At 38.4% G+C, this 20,183-nt stretch overlaps 1 protein-coding gene across 1 annotated transcript; it reads left to right on the top strand.

The window, feature by feature from the left end:
• The first annotated feature begins 238 nt into the window (after positions 1 to 238).
• APELA (apelin receptor early endogenous ligand) lies at positions 239 to 19,763 on the top strand. The gene is made up of 3 exons (XM_008992508.5): positions 239 to 583; positions 2,048 to 2,137; positions 17,722 to 19,763. Exons 1-2 carry the CDS (start codon positions 508 to 510, stop codon positions 2,134 to 2,136), a joined length of 165 nt encoding a protein of 54 aa, XP_008990756.1. The 5' UTR covers positions 239 to 507; the 3' UTR covers position 2,137; positions 17,722 to 19,763.
• Positions 19,764 to 20,183: the final 420 nt, after the last annotated feature.

Genomic DNA, 20,183 nt, shown 5'->3' with positions numbered 1-20,183 from the left:
TTCAGAATTCCTTCTGAAAAGGACAAAAGAGAGACTTCCTGTCATTTCCACCGGTTTCTGCATGTGGGACCAATATAAGCAAAGTTTAAACGGATGCAAATGGTAAGGGGAGGAGGCAGTGTCACATATTGTTTTACATATTTCTTCGTATCCAGATTGAATTTAAGTCAGTCTCTTTTTGGAGCTTTCAGAGTATAGTTCCACTGAAATTACAGCATGCTTGAATGGTTTATTTCACCAATATTTGCTTATGGAAATAAAGGGGAGTGCCAGAGGAGAAAGGAGAGGAGTGGAGGAGGGGTTTGAGGTTGAGGGAGGCTCTGACCACAGTACAGAGCACGGCAACCTTGTCTGATGTGATCATTAACCTTCCTGGAAAACGCAGCTGGCAGTTCTCTGAGGTTTGTCATTAGAATGTGAAGACAGCCACACAGATATTGCACAGACTATTTACAGATCGTTTGGTTTACATTGAGAGCCATTGCTCCACTTTTGTGCGGTAGGAAAATGAGATTTCAGAAATTCCTTTTTGCATTTTTTATATTTATTATGAGTCTTCTCCTTATCAGCGGACAGAGACCAGGTAGGCCTTTGATACCATTTGTACAAGTAACTTGTTTTGCCAGTTGCATCCCTGGGTCTCTGAGCATGATTGTGTTTATCTGAAAGCCACTTAGGTGTGCTTGCGGTTAGTAGAACTGGGGATAAATGTGTAGGACTTTGAAAGTATGCTGTCTATCCTGTTGGGTCTATTACTTCAATATTTTAAAAATAGCTTGACTTTGAAATGATAAGTATTTTACCACTTTTTTTCTAAACGCAAACAAAATAGATCTCCAAGCTATTGTACATATGTTGTCTTTACAAGTAAAATGAAACAGAAATGTTGGTCTATTCATTACAGAGGTAAAGAAATCTATAAATTTTTGGGTAAAATGGGAACTCCAAATAATTTTCTTTATAAGTATGTTGCTGGCTGGTGTAGGGACTGAATTAACATACAAAAAGCATAATGTGACAAAATGCAGATGAAATCTTAAAACAAGTCAATAGCTGTTATTTCTAGTTATGAAACTAGGCATGTCACTTAAACAATTAAGTGCAGTTGTTATTATTATGCTTATAGAGCAAAAAAGTGTCAAAAATATGTATGGTAAAGATATATAATATTAATTTATTTGACACATCTTCAAAGATGATATCAACTATATTGTATTTAACAGAAATTTAGTACACAAAATTATTCTAATGTACTTTTACTTCAAATCCAAATAGCTAAGATTTTGAAGAACTGGTAAGTTAAAAAAAGAAAGAATGAAAAAAAAAGGAAAAGAAAGTAGAAAGTTAAAAGTTTTCTGACTCAGGAAATTCACAAACCCAACTTTAAATAAAAAGGTGGCAATATTTACATCCAAATATGTTAGATTATTCACATGATAATATGCTTCACCAGTTAGAATAGAAAATGATGCATTACTTGTTAAAAGTTCAGACTTTGCTTTTTAGTTAATTGGAAGTTTGACCACTGTGAATTTATTTTAAATGATATCCCCTGGTCTGTTCTTTTACATAAATTTTTTAAAAAGTTTCAAGTCAGCAACTTTGAGAAAACAGCTCGATCACTTCTTATTGTTTACAGCAGTCACTATTCAAACCATTTATACTTTTCGGAAACACAGAATAGCTTGGACAATGTTCTCACAAAATATTTGTGATTAATTTGCTACATAAAATAAAGGGTCTAGGAGCATTTAGGAAAAAATCATGTAAAAGGAGGAGGATATTACTCTTTAGACCTTGGTATATTGCTTAACAATAGGGATTAAATAAATAAATAAATGTAAAAGAAGATCTCACTATTAACATGAACTGTTAGGAACACCCCTTGTGTATATGCATCACATTGATTCTTAATTTCAGAATCACATCTGAACAAATAGCAAGTAACCACAGTCTAGTTTGGTTCCAAAATATATGTTTACATTGTCTAGATTAAACAATAATTAAACCTCTGAAAATTGCTCCTAATGCTCTCTTTTTCCTTCAGTTAATTTGGCCATGAGAAGAAAACTGCGCAAACACAATTGCCTTCAGAGGAGATGTATGCCTCTCCATTCACGAGTACCCTTCCCCTGAGGTATTTCTGACAGAAAATAGTTTTGCTACGTTTATGCAATGTTCCAAGATAGATATACGAGAGAATGTTTATTCACAGTTTGTAATATGTGATAATGGCTTGTGGTGATGTCAAGGCTTACGAGATACATACCAATAAATGAAAGAGTGAAATGCATGACATGACTTTTGGGAATTGCTTTAACAGTTAAGAAAGAAAATTAGGCAGATGAGGTCAATGTATGAAAATCTTGATACTGTTGAATCAGTAACAGCTATATGGGGGTAATATTATTGTGGATGTTATGCCAAACAAGCTGATTTCCCATTAAGACCACTGTGCATGAAACCATTTGAATGTATTCACCCAGCACCACACCAATGATGAACTACCATCAATACTTCAAGGTTTCTTTTTCTCTCTTCTCCTGTCATCTCTTCTCCTCTTCTTTCTTCTCCTCTCCTCTTTTCTACTCTTTATTTTGAGACAGGATCTTGCTTTGTCATCCAGGCCGGGGTACAGAAATGTGATCTCAGCTCATTGCAGCTTGAACCTCCCAGGCTCAAGCAATCTTCCCACCTCAGCCTCCCAAGTAGTTGGGACTACTGGTGTGTGCCATCACTTGGGTAATTTTTGTATTTTTTGCAGAGATGAGGGTTCCCCATGTTGCGCAGGCTGGTCTCAAACTCCTTGCCTCAAGCGATCCACCTGCCTTGGCCTCCCAAGTGCTGGGATTTCAGATGAGAACCACCACACCAGGCCTTCAGGATTTATATTTTTCCAAAAATCTTTATTTTAATAGAAAAGGTACACTTAATGAAATGGCAGCTTTCCAACCTCATCAATAGTAGTGATCTTGATAGTCGCATCTTAAGGATAAAAATTCTGGTAGAGTTTTGCTCCTTTCTTTTTTATTTTTACACATGCTAAATAATTTTACACTATCATGATTACCAGTAATACCGCTTGAATCAGTTAACTTCAAACACTGTCCAAGTTTAAGTCACTTCATACTAAAAAATGCACATTTAAGATACATCTTCCTTAAAAAATGGCACAGAAATATTCCTCTTCTGGTTAACATACACAGGCAGTGGCTAAATTAGCTTATTCAGATGGCCTGTAGAGTAACCTTTATGGTTCCATTCATTCAGTGGAAAGAACGGTTGCTATGAGTATTGCTTAATGTATGCTTTTCAAACCTGGTGAAAGCTCTGTAGAAAATTAAATGAAGGAAGAGCATTTATGAAAAGGCCTGAGACAAAAAAAGTCAAGTTCTCTTCGCCTATAACTATAACAAATTAATTTTTGTTATCAAAACAGGAAAAACAACTTTGGTGGAGGAATCCAGAAAGATACAATAAGAGGTTTCTGAGAAGCCAATTAATGGTGATTGAAACATACTTTAAAAAGATTTTCTATGTTAAAGTATCTCTTGGTGTGTGTTAATAATGCTTCCAGCAGAGTATTTTAGTCTCACACATAAAATAATGGTCAAAATATGTGCTTAAGAGGACTGGAGACACCCCAGATTTTTCCAGCACTCCTTCATAAATAACAAAGAGGAGAGGACAGATTTCACAATAACAAGAGAATTCCTGCATATACAAAGAAAGGTACCTTGCAAAATATAAACACAAGTCTTTAGATAGCCACAGATTATCCTCCAATCACATACCACAGAAACCAGTGTTAGAAGTAAACAAGAGTAGTGAAATTTGAATTTTTAAAGTTGAAGGAAATTTTGACCTATAAATCAAGTTTGTAAACCAAAGGGAAATTTACATAAAAACTATGCAAACTACTTAATCATAGCAACGCTTTACAAAAGTTGGCTGATAGTTTATAAAACTGCTTGGGTTACAGCATCCATCTTCTCAGTTTTAGGCTAGTTCTACATTCCAGCTGCAATTCTTTGATGAGCGTTTTTTAAAAGTCACCTGTTGGAATTTACTCTAAGAGCTAATGTCAAATAAACATTAAGATAATTTTCCAAGACCTTGCTCAACCAGCACTATAATAACAAATGCTACCTTCAGATCTGATAACAGAATTCTCACTGTGCCAAATACTTTCACATTTTTTATATGTTTGGCAACAAAGGCTCTTTGATAATTGGGTAAATGTACTGTAAAGCTAGGTAGTGGACTCTAAGGCAAAACACTCCTTTCATTTCTCTTCCTCTATTTTTTCCGGATGCTTTAGATAAAATCACATGGGGTTATCTGATTCAGGTAGGATCAAGAAAGGGTTTGTAAAAGGATAGGTAAGGTAAACAACTGACTTGGGAAGCTTTCCAGACTAACCTTCTAGAGTGTTTAGACCTTTAGCTCATTTAATAGGAATGTCATATTATCTTTACTCTGTCAATTTTTCCACCTCCTAGGGTCATCCCTAATGATCCCAGCCTATGCAACCGAATTCATTAGACAGAAAAATCTGTGCGGTATGCAGTTCAATTCCTTGATTTCTTTTCTCAGAAACATTTTCGCATCACCTTCAGTCCTAAGTGATTTAGAGTGAAGGAGAACAAGAGGAAGGGTGTCAGGAAATGGAAGTCTACAGGTTAATGTGAGGACCCTACAGTAGGAAATGAAGTAGGGACTTAAGACTGGAAGGACTTCTCGTTTCCAACAGTAAAATCTCACCGCATCAGTGCTTTTATTTTAAGAATGTACTCTAGGCCCGGCGCGGTGGCTCAAGCCTGTAATCCCAGCACTTTGGGAGGCCGAGGCGGGTGGATCACGAGGTCAAGAGATCGAGAGCATCCTGGTCAACATGGTGAAAACCTGTCTCTACTAAAAACACCAAAAATTAGCTGGGCATGGTGGCGCGTGCCTGTAGTCCCAGCTACTCAGGAGGCTGAGGCAGGAGAATTGCCTGAAGCCAGGAGGCGGAGGTCGAGGTGAACCGAGGTCGCGCCATTGCACTCCAGCCTGGGAAACAAGAGCGAAACTCCGTCTCAAAAAAAAAAAAAACAATGTACTCTAAGGCCAGGTACAGTGGCTCATGCCTGTAATCTCAGCACTTTAGGAGGCGGAGGTAGGTGGATCACTTGAGTACAGCAATTCAAAACCAGCCTGGGCAACATGATGAAACCTTGTCTCTACCAAAAAAAAAAAAAAAAATTAGCCAGGCATGGTGGCATGTGCCTGTAGGACTGAGGCCTCCAGAGAGGATCATTTGAGCTCAGGAGTTTGAGGCTGCAATGAGCTATGATTGTGCCATTGCACTCCAGCCTGGGTGACAAAGCAATACCCTGTCTCTAAAAAAGTACTTAATTAATATGTACTCTAGTTAACTGCATACCCTGTTAATAGATACTCTAGCTAGCTTTTAATAACAATTGTAATACTTGCTCATGGCATAGAACGTATTTCTAACAGTATGGAAGAATGTAAAGTCAAAAGTAAAATTTCCCCACTCTATCCTATTGCCCATTTTCAAGTTCCAAGGTAATGACTATGAAAAGATTTTTGTAAAAAGTATCTTTTAATACATTACTTTTAATTAAGTCCAGCTAATACTCTTTTGTCGTCCTCACTTGCTATTCAAACAGTGCTTCTAGTTTCCTGTTTTTCACTTTATTCTCACCCCCTTGCAGTCAGTGGCAACTGACCCCCTTAACCAAACCTGCCCTGCTTCCCAAATTTTCCTGCAATTGTCCTAGCATCTGGATCCTTCTCACTGCATTCTCTCTACCTATTGGGTTTAACAGAAACCCAACTCTGCTTTGAGCAAAGAATCTCTACTTCAGTGGAGCATTTCATCTCTAGCTTTAGCTGGGCTCTCTGGGAATAACTCTTCTGCAATTCATATTCCTATTCAATTATTATTTCAGACTAATCACCTCTAGTTTCCTTACACTTCTTAGTCTCCTCTTCCAACTCGCAGCAAAAGATAAATCCTCTTACTTCGTGGTGAAAAAGGAGGTCATTGGCTGGGCATGATGGCTCACCCTGTCATCCCAGCACTTTGAGAGGTCAAGGCGGGTGGCTCACAAGGTCAGGAGTTCAAGACCAGCCTGGCCAATATGGTGAAACCCCGTCTCTACTAAAATGTGTAGCCAGACATGGTGGCAGGTGCCTGTAGTCCCAGCTACTTGGGAGGCTGAGGCAGGAGCATTTCTTGAACCCAGGAGGTGGAGGTTGTAGTGAGCCAAGATGACGCCATTGCACTCCAGTCTGGGCAACAGAGCAAAACTCCATCTCAAAAGAATAAAAAATAAAGGAGGTTATTAAGCCTCAAAATCTAACCTTGCCCTCAAACTACAGACATCTACAACTACAATGCTTATTTTATGTTCCCTTCTAGTCTTTTTCTCTCTCGCAAGCTCTCTCTCTCTCTCTCTCTTTCTCTCTCTCTCTCTCTCTTTTTTTTTTTTTTTTTTTGAGACAGGATCTTATTCTGTCACCCAGGCTGGGTGCCGTGGCGTGATCATAGCTCACTGTAGCCTCAAAGTCTAGTGCTCAAGTTATCCTCCTGCCTCAGCCTTCCAAGTATCTGAAACTACAGGTGTGTGCCACCATGCTTGGCTAATTTTAAGATTTGTTGTAGAGACAGGATCTAACTTTCTCACCAGGCTGGTCTTGACCTTCTGGGCTGAAGCAATCTTCCTACCTTGGCCTCCTGAAGTGCTGGGATTATAGGCATGAGCCTCTTTGTGGCCCCTAGTCTTTCAATAAAAGACACCTCTCTTGGGCATGGGAAATCTCCCTACACATCAAGGACTTTGATCCAGCAATTATACTCCCTTGCTCCACCAGAATGTTCAATATGTCAACGCTGACCTATTTCATCTAAAATAAAAAAATAAAAAATAAAAAGATGGAAAAACAAGAGAGAAAGAAAGAAAGAAGACAGAAAGAGAGAAAGAAAAAAGAGAAGGGAAGAAAAAAGGAAAGAGCAACAAGAAAAGAAGGAAAGAGAAAGAAAGAAAGAGAAAGATGAAAGAAAAAGAAACAAAGAAAAGAGGGAGGAAGAGATGAAAGACGAGTTCCACCTGTAACCCTACAGTGCTCTCTAGTGACCAGCCTGTGTTCTCCTCATCTCTTCACAGACACACGTTTTGAAAAGGCAGCATTTTATTTTTCCTCCCATCTATTTTCAACACATGGCTCCCCTTTTCATTCTGGGAAAGGTTCATTATGATTTTCTTCTTCTGAATCCAGTGAACATATTTCAGTCCTGATCTCAGTTCTTTTGCTATAGATCAAATGGAACACAAAATAATAATTTGACAAACAACACGTTACAACATGTACCTTTCTAGTCCCATCTGTTATCTCACTCTTTCCCCCTTGCCTGTCCCAGAGGGGATAAAAGTGAAGTCTGTGTTTGGACCAACTGGATTCAAGCTCTGGCCACACAGTTCACTCTCTGGTGATCATTGCTGAGTCATTTATTCTCTCTAAGCTTCCCTCCACTGCCAGATCTGTCAGATGAAACTTGTTATGGCACTTACCCTATCGTCACAATACTGTGCACATAGTAAGTGCTAAATAAATAGTAGTTAGCCTCATTATTACTTTAAAAGCAGTCCATTCTTTGCCTCTTAACTGTTCTTCAAGCTACCCTTTTACCTCAAATGTATATCTTTTCACATTCATCCTTTAAGAAACTTTCCCTGATTTTAAAACCCCTATCAATTATAATAGATAGATATGCCCACTTTTGCTCTCAGATCACTGTTTACATACTTCTGTTGAAGTCCTTAACCCCAGGCATTAGAATGTGTTAACTGTCTGTAGTTCTCCCCTCTTCCCTCTGCATGCTGTAAATTCCCTGAAGCCTGAGAGTGGGTTTTATTCATCTTTGTATCTTCCATCAAACAAAGTGTCTGCAATACAGCACTTTGTTTGTTTGTTTTTTGCTTTTGACAGAGCCTTGTTCTGTTGCCCAGGCTGGAGTGCAGTGGTGCAATCCCAGCTCACTGCAACCTCTGCCTTGGGGCTGAAGTGATTCTCCTGTCTCACCCTCCCAAAAAGCTGGCATTAGTTAGGTGCACCACCACACCTAACTAATTATTGTATTTTTAGTAGACACAGGGTTTGACCATGTTGGCCATGTTGGTTTTGAACTCCTACCTTCAAGTGATCTTCCCGCCTCTGCCTCCCAGACTGCTGGAATTACAGGCATGTACCATCATGCCCAGCCTCATAAATATTGCTAAAAGAAATGAAATGGGCTTGGTGCCGTGGCTCACACGTGTAGTCCCAGCAATGTGGGAGGACGAGGCAGGTGGATTGCTTGAGATCAGGAGGTCGAGATCAGCCTGACCAACATGATGCAATCCCATCTCTACTAAAAATACAAAAATTAGCCGGGTGTGGTGGCAGACACCTGTAACCTCAGCTGCTCAGGAGTTGAGGCAAGAAAATCACTTGAACCTTGGAGGGGGAGGTTGCAGTGAGCTGAGATCACACCACTGCACTCCAGCCTGGGTGACAGAGTGAGACCCTGTCTCAAAAAAAAAGAAAAAAGAAAAAAAACAAAGAAATGAAATGAAGCTTTTACTTATTATCTTTTAATTTAAGATAATAAATTTAAGCCTTGTTCTCACTAGACACAAACATGCATTTTCAGATTTATTTTCTAATATTTCTAGAATGGAACTCTGATTTTCTATCTCTGTGGTGGAGATATTTCCTCTTCTAGAAATTCCTTCCCTCATCAAGTCCAAACTCTCTCCCTCCCCTCATTGTAAAGCCCATTTTCCTCATGAGGCCCACCCTATTCAGTTAGTTTACAATAACCTTCATCCTTGTAACAATCGCAGCCCTTTTATTAGTAGGCTTTTAAAGCCATTTATCACATTCTACTTTGTTTCTTTCGATTTTTATAGTATTAAGATGTGAGCTCCTTGAAGACAAGATTTAGCCCCTAAAGCTTAGGGTACAAGCCTTTGCTTAATGTGAATGGCCCGAGAACAGCCTTAAATATGGGCATTCCTGTGCGGACTGAAATATCTGCAGGACATATTGCATAAAACTAAATGAAATACAGAAAATTACTGTTTTCTAAATTAATCACAGTCTAGTGTCCAAAGGTCATGCTTGGAAGACAATGTTTATGTTCCTAATTTACTGATGAAATAAAACTTTTCGGTAAAGACTAGGATGCCAGCTGGCCACCATGGCTCACACTTGTAAACCCAGCACTTTGGGAGGCTGAGGTGGGAGGATCACTTAAGACCAGGAGTTTGAGACCAGCCTGGGCAACATAGCAAAACACTGTCTCTACGAAAAATACATTAGCTGTCATGGTGGTTCATACCTGTAGTTCCAGCTGCTCAGGAGGCTGAGGTGGGAGGAGTGCTTGAGCCCAGGGGGTTGAGGCTGCAGTGAGTTGTAATCACACCACTGCACTCCAGCCTGAGAGACAGAGTGAGATTCCAACTAAAAAAAAAAAAAAAGATTATAATGCCTTAATAATAAATATATTTACTTATATACTTATATATCCAATACATAAATATAGTGATGTTTATATAATAAACATGTATTATAATAATTGTATATTCCCATAAACATGTATACAATGTTCTAAAGTTTCAAAGTTTTCTTTTTTTTTTTTTGAGACAGAGTTTCACTCTTGTTGCCCAGGTTAGAGTGCGGTGCAGTGGCACGGTCAGCTCACTGCAACCTCCACCTCCTGGGTTCAAGCGATTCTCCTGCCTCAGCCTCCTGAGTACCTGAGATTACAGGCTTATCCCACCACACCTACATAATTGTTTTGTATTTTTAGTAAAGACAGGTTTCCACCATGTTGGCCAGGCTGGTCTCAGACTCCTGTCCTCTGGTGATCCACCCGCCTGGGCCTCCTAAAGTGCTGTGATTATAGGTATGAGCCACCACGCCTGGCCAGTTTTCTTTGTTTTAAAAATTCATTTCTCCTTACAAAATGTGTAACAATTCTTTCCATAGATAACTGAACTAGCTGCTCTCTACCATGATGTTCAGGAATCTAAAATTTATTTTAGCGTAAATCCCATCTAATCCATTTCCCCACCTTATTTCTCAGCAGAACTTAGCAACTGCGTACTCAGCCTGTAAAATTCCCTTTCCTTCAATTCCAGGGCACCATACTTACTTATTTCTACTAAATTCTCACCTGATCCTCTGCCTCCCAGGCAGGCTGTTCTACCTTGCAAGATATAATAGAATGTATCTCCATTCTCTCCTTCTCTGTTTCATCCTATCCCGTAGCCTCAATTACCTCATTACACTGAATTAGCATACTCCTGAGAAAAAAGGAAAAAAGAAGATGATCACTCAAATGAGATTAATCCAGGACTATTTATTCAGAGTTTACATAGCAAGGGAGTCAGCCAGCATCACTTGAGTTTGGCAGAGGACCAAGACAGGCAGAGAAGCAGGAAAGCTTTGTTGTGAGAAAAACGGAAGGCTTTAGGTATGATGTGACTAAGGAGATAGTTGGTGTGGGAAAGCTGAAGCCAGGCTATCTAGAAGTAGGATATCCCATTTAATTTGCGGAACATATGTGGTTTTCTCCAGTTAGTCTTAAGTTAGAATCCAGGGAGGAGGGATGAAAAGGAAGCTGGTGGTTATTGACGGAATCTTGACCATCTGGGACCAGCTGCTGCAGAGGTTGTGATTTGGCTTCCTGGGCTGGTTGCTGCAGATTGTGGGTCAAAGCATTAATACAGGATCTGGCCATTGTACACTTGTACATATTCAGTCTCCCAGTTCCCAGTTTGTCACCAGTTCACATCACATGAGCTCAACTGCTGTTTACTGTGCAGCAACCTCCTCACATCCTCTTCTGCTTCTCTTTTGTCCATTCTTCGTATTATGGCTTCCATACTGCTTCAGGTCCTTTTGCTCATTACTCTTACAATTGAAATAAAATTCTGACTGTAAACTGCAAAAGTGCTTCTTTGTGAGTTTGTCAAATACGTATGTTCCTTACCATTTCAGGGTTTTTACACATTATTTTCTCTGCCCAGACATGCTTTTTTCCTACTCTTCACCTTTCTACTCAATCAAAATTTTAACTGTCACTTCACTTGAGTGTGTATGTGTCTGTGGGTGTGTATACCATATATAACTTATTTTTTTTTTTGAGATGGAGTTTCAGTCTTGTTGCCCAGGCTGGTGTGCAATGGCGAGATCTCAGTTCACTGGAACCTCCACCTCCTGGATTTAAGCGATCCTCCTGCCTCAGTCTCCCGAGTGGCTGGGATTACAGGCATGTACCACCCCCCCACCCCCAGCTAATTTTGTATTTTTAGTAGATACAGGGTTTCACCATGTTGGTAAGGCTGATCTCCCAACCTCAGGTGATCCACCTGCTTCAACCTCCCAAAGTGCTGGAATTACAGGCATGAGCCAGCATGCCCGGCCAGAGTTTTGCTCTTGTTGCCCAGGCTGGAATGCAATGATGAGATTTTGGCTCACTGCAACCTTCACCTCCTGGGTTCAAGTGATTCTCTTGCCTCAGTATCCCAATAACTTTTTTTATTACAGTGGCCAAAGCAAACTTGCTGGGGTGGGATGGGAATGGGGGTGAGGGTGGGGGATATGGAGGGGTTGGAGTTCTTTAGGTATCACATTTTACTTATATCAAAATTGTGCTAGAGTTTAGTTCAATTTTTTACTTAGTCCTCATGTTTTTTTCAAATGGCAAATTATATACACAAAATTATATGTGTATAAATATGACATATATACACATTATTAAAGCACATATGAAATCCATGTACTGCTTTGTCTTTTACTTAGATGTATTTATTTGTACATATGGAGACAGGAAGCAATTTATTTTTATTTTAAGTTCCAGCATACTTTTTTTTTTTTCAGTCATTCAGCTTTATTTCAGTGCTGGTTTTTGATTCCCTAAGAGCTGCATGAGTGCTAGGCTTCACCACGTGACTGGGGGCTCCTTGGGAACGAGGTACTCTAGGCAGGATGCCTGCCCCTGGAAAGAACTGAAGACAGGAATCTTCTCTTTAACACGTCTGTGGAAGGCCCAGGTTGAGGATGAGGGAAAGGACAAGTCCCAATGTCCCGTGGGGAGAGAGGAGCGACAAGCTTGGGTACAAACTCCCAGTGGCCCCTCAAGGCTGGTATCCTTGGATCTTGCTGGAGAAAACACAAGTTTGTTACATAAATGTGTGCCATGGTGGTTTGCTATACCTATCAACCCGTCACTTAGGTATTAAGAGACAGTCATTTTGAATGACACTATAGTCTAGTCTGCCCTCTATATCTGTGGGTTCTTTATTAATTCAGCCAATGGCAGATTGCAAATATTTGGGGGGAAAAAGAATGGTAGTTTGTACTGTACTGAAGATGTTCAAACTTTTTTCCTTGTCATTATATCCTAAAGAATACAGTATAACAAATATTTACATATTGTTTATATTGCATTAGCTATTATAAGTAATCTGGAAACAATGTAAAGTACATGCAAGGCTGGGTGTAATTTATATGCAGATACTAAACCATTTTATATAAGGGATTTCAGCATCCATGAATTTTCTTATCCAAGGGAGGTCTTAGTTCCCATGGATACTGAGGGATGAGTGCATTTCACTGTATGGATAGCCTTAATTTATTTACCTTGACTTCATTGATCAATATTTATGTTTTATAGTATTTATGCTGTTTTGAACAATGTTGCAGTGAACAGGCATGCATAAATATTTGAACACATGTACACTTTTTTCTTACTAAATATTCCTAGAAGTAGAATTGTTAGAATATGCATATTTGATTTTTTTTCAGATATCATTTACACAGCAGTTTACCCATTTAAGGTGTACAATTTAATGGCTTTTACTATACTCCTAAGTTGTGCAACCATCACCATGATCAATTTTGAAACATTTCATCATCCCATAAAGAAACCCCACACTCATTAGCAGGCACTCCCCATTTCTCCTCAGCTCTCTAGTCCTAGACAACCACTGACCTACTTCCTGTCCCTATAGATTTCCTTATTCTGGATATTCCATATAAATGAAATCCTGTGATATGTGGTCTTTAGGATTAGCTTCTTTCACTTAATGTTTTCAGGGCCCATCCATGTAGTAGCATGCATCCGTACTCCACACCAATTCATGGCTGAATACAAATCCATGGTGTGGAAAAAACACATTTTGTTTGTCCAGTCATCTATTGATGAATATTTGGGTTATTTCCACTCTTTGGTGAATATGAATAATTCTGCTTGGAATATTAGCGTATAAGTTTTTATTGGAACATATGTTTTCAGTTCTCTGGGAATAAAAGAGAAGACTTGTTGGGTCATATGAGGAACTGCCAAGGTGTTTGCTACAGAAACGTCATCATTTCACATTCTCACGAGCTGTAGATATAGGCTTTAATTTCTCCACGTACTTGCCAGCACTTGTTATTGTAGCTATCCCAGAGGGTGTGAAGGACAACTTATTGTGGTTTTGATTTGCATTTCCATAATGACTAAAAATGCTGAGCATCTTTTCCTGTGCTTATGGGATATTTGTGTCTCTTTGAAGAAATGGCTATTTAAATCCTTTGCCCATTTTTCAGTTGGATTATTTGTTTTCATATTGTTGAGCTGTAGTATATATATACATATATATATATGTATATATATATATATATATATATATATATATATATCCTGAATGCAAGACAACATATATATATTCTGAATACAAGGCCCTTACCTGAAAAGTAATGTGCAAATATTTTCCTCCATTATGTGGATGTCTTTTCCTGGTGTTGTCCTTGGAGCAAAAAATGTTTTTAATTTTGTTGAAGTCAAATTAGTCTATGTTTTCTTTGGTAGCTTCTTCTTTAGTTATTATGTATTTTTTCAAAAGAAATTAATCGAAGGTCACAAAGATTCACATCTACTTTTCTCTTTCTTTTTTCTTTTTTTTTGAGATGGAGTCTTACTCTGTCACCCAGGCTGGAGTGTAATGTTGTGGTCTCAGCTCACTGCAACCTCTGCCACCTGGGTTCAAGTAATTCTCCCACCTCAGCCTCCTGAGTAGCTGGGACTACAGGCGTGTGTCCACAGCCAGCTAATTTTTGTATTTTTAGTAGAGAAGGGTTTTTACTATGTTGGCCAGGCTGTCCTCGAACTCCTGACCTCATGATCCGCTTGCCTTGGCCTCCCAAAGTGCTAGGATTATAGATGTGAGCCACTGTGCCCAACATTTTTTCTTGTTATAAATCTATTTCCAATTTTTAGTTCTTCTCGAGTCAGTTTCGGTAATTTGTGTCTTTCTAGGAATTTGTCTGTTTTATCTAAGTTATCAACTTTTTTGGCACACAGTTGGTTATAGAATTTTCTTATAATTATTATCTTTTTCTGTAAGGTTAGCAGCGATGTCCCCTCTTTCATTTCAGAGTAGTAGTTTGAGTCTTTTCTCTTTTATTCTTGGTCAGCCTAAATAAAGTTCATCAATGTTGTTGCTATTTCCAAAGGGACAACTTTGGTTTTGTTGATCTTTGCTATGGATTTTCCACTCTCCAGTTCGTTCGTTTCTGCTGTAAACATTATTATTTCCTTGCTTTTGCCTGATTTAGGTTTTGTTTCTTCTTATATTTTTAGTTATTAAGTGAAATGGTAGGTATTCAATCGGGATCTTTCTTCTCTTTTACTGTAGACGTTGATAGGTATAACTTTCTCTCTAAGTCCTACTTTAGCGGTGTTCCCTAAGTATTCACTGTCAATTATCTCCAAGTGCTCTCTTTTTCCCTTGTGAGTCTTTTAGGAGTTCTTTAGAAGTGTGTTGTTAATTTCCACATATTCAAGAAGTTCTCAAATTTCTTTTGTTATTGATTTCTAATTTGACTCCATTGTTGAATCATCTATTTCTCCTTTCAATTCTGCCAGATTTTGCCTCAAGTATTTTAGGGCTCTGTTTTTTGGTATGTATATCTTCATAATTGTTCTGTCTTCCTCAACTGACCCTTTTAGTATTATAAATGTCCTTCTATGACTCTAGTAACCATTTTTGTGTTAATTTTTAAAATTCTGACATTATTAGTATACCCACTTCAGCTTTCCCACAGTTGCTGCATGCATAATGTCTTTTTCCATCCTTTGACTTCCAATCTATTTTTGTCCTTGAATCAGAAATATGCCTTTACAAAGAACATATGATTAGATCATATTTGTTTGTTTGTTTTACCCAGTCTGACAGTATCTGCCTTTTGAATGGATTATTTCATAAATTCATGTTTAATATTATTATTTACATGATTGAACTTACGTATGCAATTTTTCTTCTTCTTTTCTATATGTCTCCTGTCTTTTTTTGTTCCTCTCTTCCTCTTCTGCTTTCTTTGCATTAAATCAATATTTTCTTGGGTATATTTTTTGTTTGGTTACTAAAAAAAAAAAAAAAAAAGGAAGAAAGAAAAAGAATATTTTGCAGTGTAACATTTTAATTTATTTAACAATTTTTTTAGCTGGGAATGGTGGTTCATGACTATAATCTCAGAACTTTAAGAGGCTGGGGCAGGTGAAACACTGCAGATCAGGAGTTTGGCTAGTCTGGCCAAACGTGGCAAAACCCGGTCTCTACTAAAAACGCAAAAAAATTAGCTGGGTGTCATGGAGCACACCTGTAATCAAAGCTACTCATGAGGCTGAGGCAGGGGAATAGCTTGAAGCCAGGATGAGGAGGTTGTGGTGAGCCAAGATCATGCCACTACACTCCAGCCTGGGTGACAAATATGTATATATTGCAAGTTTAATAAGCAAAAAACTCCATCTCATTTTCATTTATTCATTTCTTTTTTACACAACAAACATACACACATATATATTTTTTCTTTTCTTTTCTTTCTTTTTTTTTGAGACAGAGTCTTGCTGTGTCACCCAGGCTGAAGTACAGTGGCATGATCTGGGGTTACGGCAACCTCTTTATCCCGGGTTTGAGAAATTCTCATGCCTCAGCCTCCTGAGTAGCTGGGAATACAGGCGTGCACCACCATGCCAGGCTAAATTTTGTATTTTGTTAAATATGGGGTTTCATCATGTTGGCCAGGCTGGTCTCGAACTCCTGGGCTCAAGCAATCCACCTGCCTTAGCCTCCCAAAGTGCTGGTATTACCGGCGTAAGCCCCCATGCCCAGGCACACATACACGTTTTTTCAAGTTGAGTTCTTGCCATGTTTTCCAGGCTGGTCTTACTTAAACTTCTGTGCTGAAGCCTTCCTCTCACCTCAGCCTCCCCAGTATGTGCGAGTCATCATGCCACCCCATTTCATTTTTATGTTCCAATTTAGGCAGTCTGAGTTGAGAGACATAATTCCAGAAGAGGCATCTGTGTATTTGTATTGCTAAATTAATCATAGTTAACACCCCACCGTGACTGTGAGATGTGAAGTGAAAGGGAGGTGGAAGCTTCCAGAAATGAAGCAAGAAGCTGCCTTTATGTCTTTAGGAGGAAGCCAAAAAAAACTACCTAGGGAAATAGTGACACTAATAATTCTCCTCCCATAAAAGATCACTTTTACTCTTATTTATTTTTATTAAAAAACAAATTATCTTTAGAGACAAGGTTCTACTATATGTTGCTGTTGCCCAGGCTGGTTTCAAACTCCTGGGCTCAAGTGATCCTCCTGCCTTGGTCCTTCCAAAGTGCTGGGATTGCAGGAGTGAGCCACCGCACCACCTGGAAACCTTTTACTGTTTTTTTTTTGAGACGGAGTCTTGCTCTGTCACCTAGGCTGGAGTGCAGTGGTGTGATCTCGGCTCACTGCAACCTCTGCCTCTCAAGATTAAGCAATTCTCACGTCTCAGCCTCCCAAGTAGCTGAGGTTACAGACATGTACCACCACGCTCAGCTAATTTTTGTATTTTTAGCAGAGACACTTTGTTTATCAGGCTGGTCTCAAACTCTGACCTCAGGTGATCCGCCTGCCTTGGCCTCCCAAAGTGCTGGGATTACAGGAATAAACCACCATGCTTGACCTGCCTTTTACTCTTAAATGAAAATTAGATAATTATATTTGCCACTAATATATATTTAAAACTTTCTGCTAAACACTAATTATTAAATAGTCTAAAAGCATTAAAAGGTACCTAGGAAACATTTATCTCTTTAATAAAACACTCAATATTGTGGTTCTGATATCTTTTTGCTGGTGTGCTTCGTGTAACTTTTGTAGTTGTACAAATATCAAGAATAAAAATCCCAAATATTAAGAGAAATTATTGAGATTGCTAATGTGGGTCACTGAGCAAATAAAGGTTATTAGGTAAAAAACAATTTAATGTAAAAAGTCTCTTTAAAAGCTTAAATTCAGGCCAGGAGCAGTGGCTCATGCCTGTAATCCCAGCACCTGGGGAGACTGAGACAGGAGAATTGCTTGAACCTGGAAGACGGTGGTCAGACTCTGTCTCAAAATAAATAAGTAAATAAATAAAATAAGATAAAATAAAAGTTAAATTCAGCCTTTTGAAGACACATAGGTGCTGCATTTCTATTGAAAGGTAAGAATATATAAAGTTGCTTTCAGCACTGAAACACTGGTCAACTTCCAAAACATTATTTTTAAAAAAATAAGCATGTGTTCACTGTTGCTCTGGATAGTATTTCTTTGATGTATTTGTTTCTTGCTTGCCTCCCAAATATAGATCTCTCTAGCTAACTTTACTGGATCTATCAGAAGAAGAAGAGGAGTGAATGAAAGATACCCAGCCACACAAAAGCACTTCATGATGGCAGCAGCGTGATTGCCTGGAAGTTCCTATATAAACAAGGAGCATTTGAAGGCATCTGGGATGGTTTACTAGTTTCACAGAATTTTATTCTTCTTGGTTTCTCTTGAGAAGGAAAATAACATAAATTCAAAAGGATTCCAATCTGAAGCCCAAATTATTGGCCTACATAACAAAAATATCTTTTCCTACACATTATTATTCTCTTATGGGTTAAAAGGAAAAAAACTTTTAGTGTCTTAGAATTCTTTCATGATAAGAAGTGCAAGAATTTAAGATGCTCCTTTTTTACTCCTATAATTCTCCCTAAGTATTAACTTTGTATATGTTTCAGTAATTTTCTAAAAACTGCTCAATCTGACATTAATTTCACTGACCATTTGGCTATGTACAATAAGGAGAAAACGATTGATTCATTGATTATATAGAGAGAAAGACTAAGAAAAGCCATTAATTGCTACCAATTTTATGATAGGCTTTAATGTTTATGAAAATATGTCTTTGATTTAATGAGTAATGTTGTTCATTTGAAGTTAAAAGAAAGCATAAAGTCCTAATTGTAGTTCATTTTATGTTAAAATGAAACCATTTTTTATTTTTTATTTTGTCTGAGACAGAGTTTCACTCTGTTGCCCAGACTAGAGTGAAGTGACACACTCTTGGCTCACTGTAACCTCCACCTCCCGGGTTCAAGAGAGTCTCATGTATCAACCTCCCAAATACAGGCTGGGATTGCAAGTGTGTGCCACCACACCTGGCTAATTTTTGTATTTTTTTGTAGAGATGGGGTTTCACCCTGTTGCCCAGGCTGGTCTTGAACTCATGCCGGAACCATTCATTTTTGAACCTTTCTCATCATTTAATTATAAGAAGCCAATGTTTGATTTTCTTTGAAGTTTTGCTGTATCGTTTATTATTTTGTATGGATAATTCCTTTAACAGGCTTACTTAAAGTTGACATCTAAAATACAGTTATGCCAGTGAAGTTCAATTCAGGGTGAAATCTGTATCTAAAAGATGAGAGCTCATCATCCAGTAGTCTTTGTCTTGGTGCTGTTCATCCTGAGATGCTGAGTTGTGGAAATATAAAATCAGAAGGAATTTAGGGATGTAATTACTCAAAAAGGAAACTGTCCTGTCTAAATTTGAATTTTGTTGATAACTAGGTGTCCCCAGATGTTAAACAAGCTCTTAATCTGTATTTGTTGAAGGAATTTTTTTTTTTTAGACACGATCTGGCTCCATCACCCAGGCTAAAGTGTAGCGGCACATTCTAGTCTCAGTGTAACCTCCACCTCCCTGGCTCAACCGATCCTTCCACCTCAGTCTCCTGAGTACCTGAGGCTACAGGCACTCACAACCACACCTGGCTAATTTTTGTATTTTTTGTAGAGATGGGGTTTTGCCATGTTGACCAGGCTGGTCTCGAACTCAGGCTGGTGAGTTCAAGTGATCTGCCTCCTTGGCCCCCCAAAATGTTAGGATTACAGGCATGTGCCACTATGCTGGCCCACGAGTTCATCTCTTGAGTAGAAGTTTTACTTTATAAACATTACAGAGTAGAAGAAACCATAAACCATTAACCCTTATTTTCCTAAAATAAAAGATTGGGGTTAATACGGATGTAATTTTAAATAGAAAATCTGACAACACTGTGGAGTTTGTCTCCCTTTCAAAGCTTATTAAAAGCATCTTTGTGGATGAATAGTGCTTTCCACAAGTGCATTTGACTAGAAACATAGACTATTCTCAGTTATATTTATGTTTAAATCATGTACTTGCTTGTATATTTTGTACTAAAAAAGATACAGTCAAGATACATCTTGTTCAATAGAAGTCTAAACTCTTTCAAGTGCAAATTCGCACATTCATGTAAAAGTTACAGATCAGTTTTACCATTGTAAAGTAATGAAATGGTTACACATTTCTTAATTGTGCAATAAAGCACTCAGTCATTTGAATGTCTACTTGTCCTTACTTTGTATAAGAAATGTTCGGTGTTGAGTATAGCATGGTAGAAACGTTCCTGATACCTGTCTCTGTTTCCAGTGTTTATTGCTATTAATTGAGGCATTTAAGACCGAACAGCCTTGATACATCCCTTACCACTGCAGATATTTTACATAATTCAACATTATCATGACGAGGCCAAAGATTCTCCCAAAGTCTACCAAACTCAATAACCAGTGCACATACGCGTGTTGACATACCAGAACAGATCCTTGACATAGAGCTATCTTTATTCACTGAGAGGTGAATGAGACCAGAGGGGGACCAAATCTGTGTTCTTTAAAAATTTTGAATCGGTATTTTAAAAATTATTTTCTTTCTTCTTTTTTTTTTTTGAGACGGAGTCTCACTCTGTCACCCAGGCTGGA

Source organism: Callithrix jacchus, chromosome 3, assembly GCF_049354715.1.
Source record: "Callithrix jacchus isolate 240 chromosome 3, calJac240_pri, whole genome shotgun sequence".
NCBI lineage: Eukaryota > Metazoa > Chordata > Mammalia > Primates > Cebidae > Callithrix > Callithrix jacchus.
This window is presented reverse-complemented; position numbering and strand designations above follow the sequence as displayed.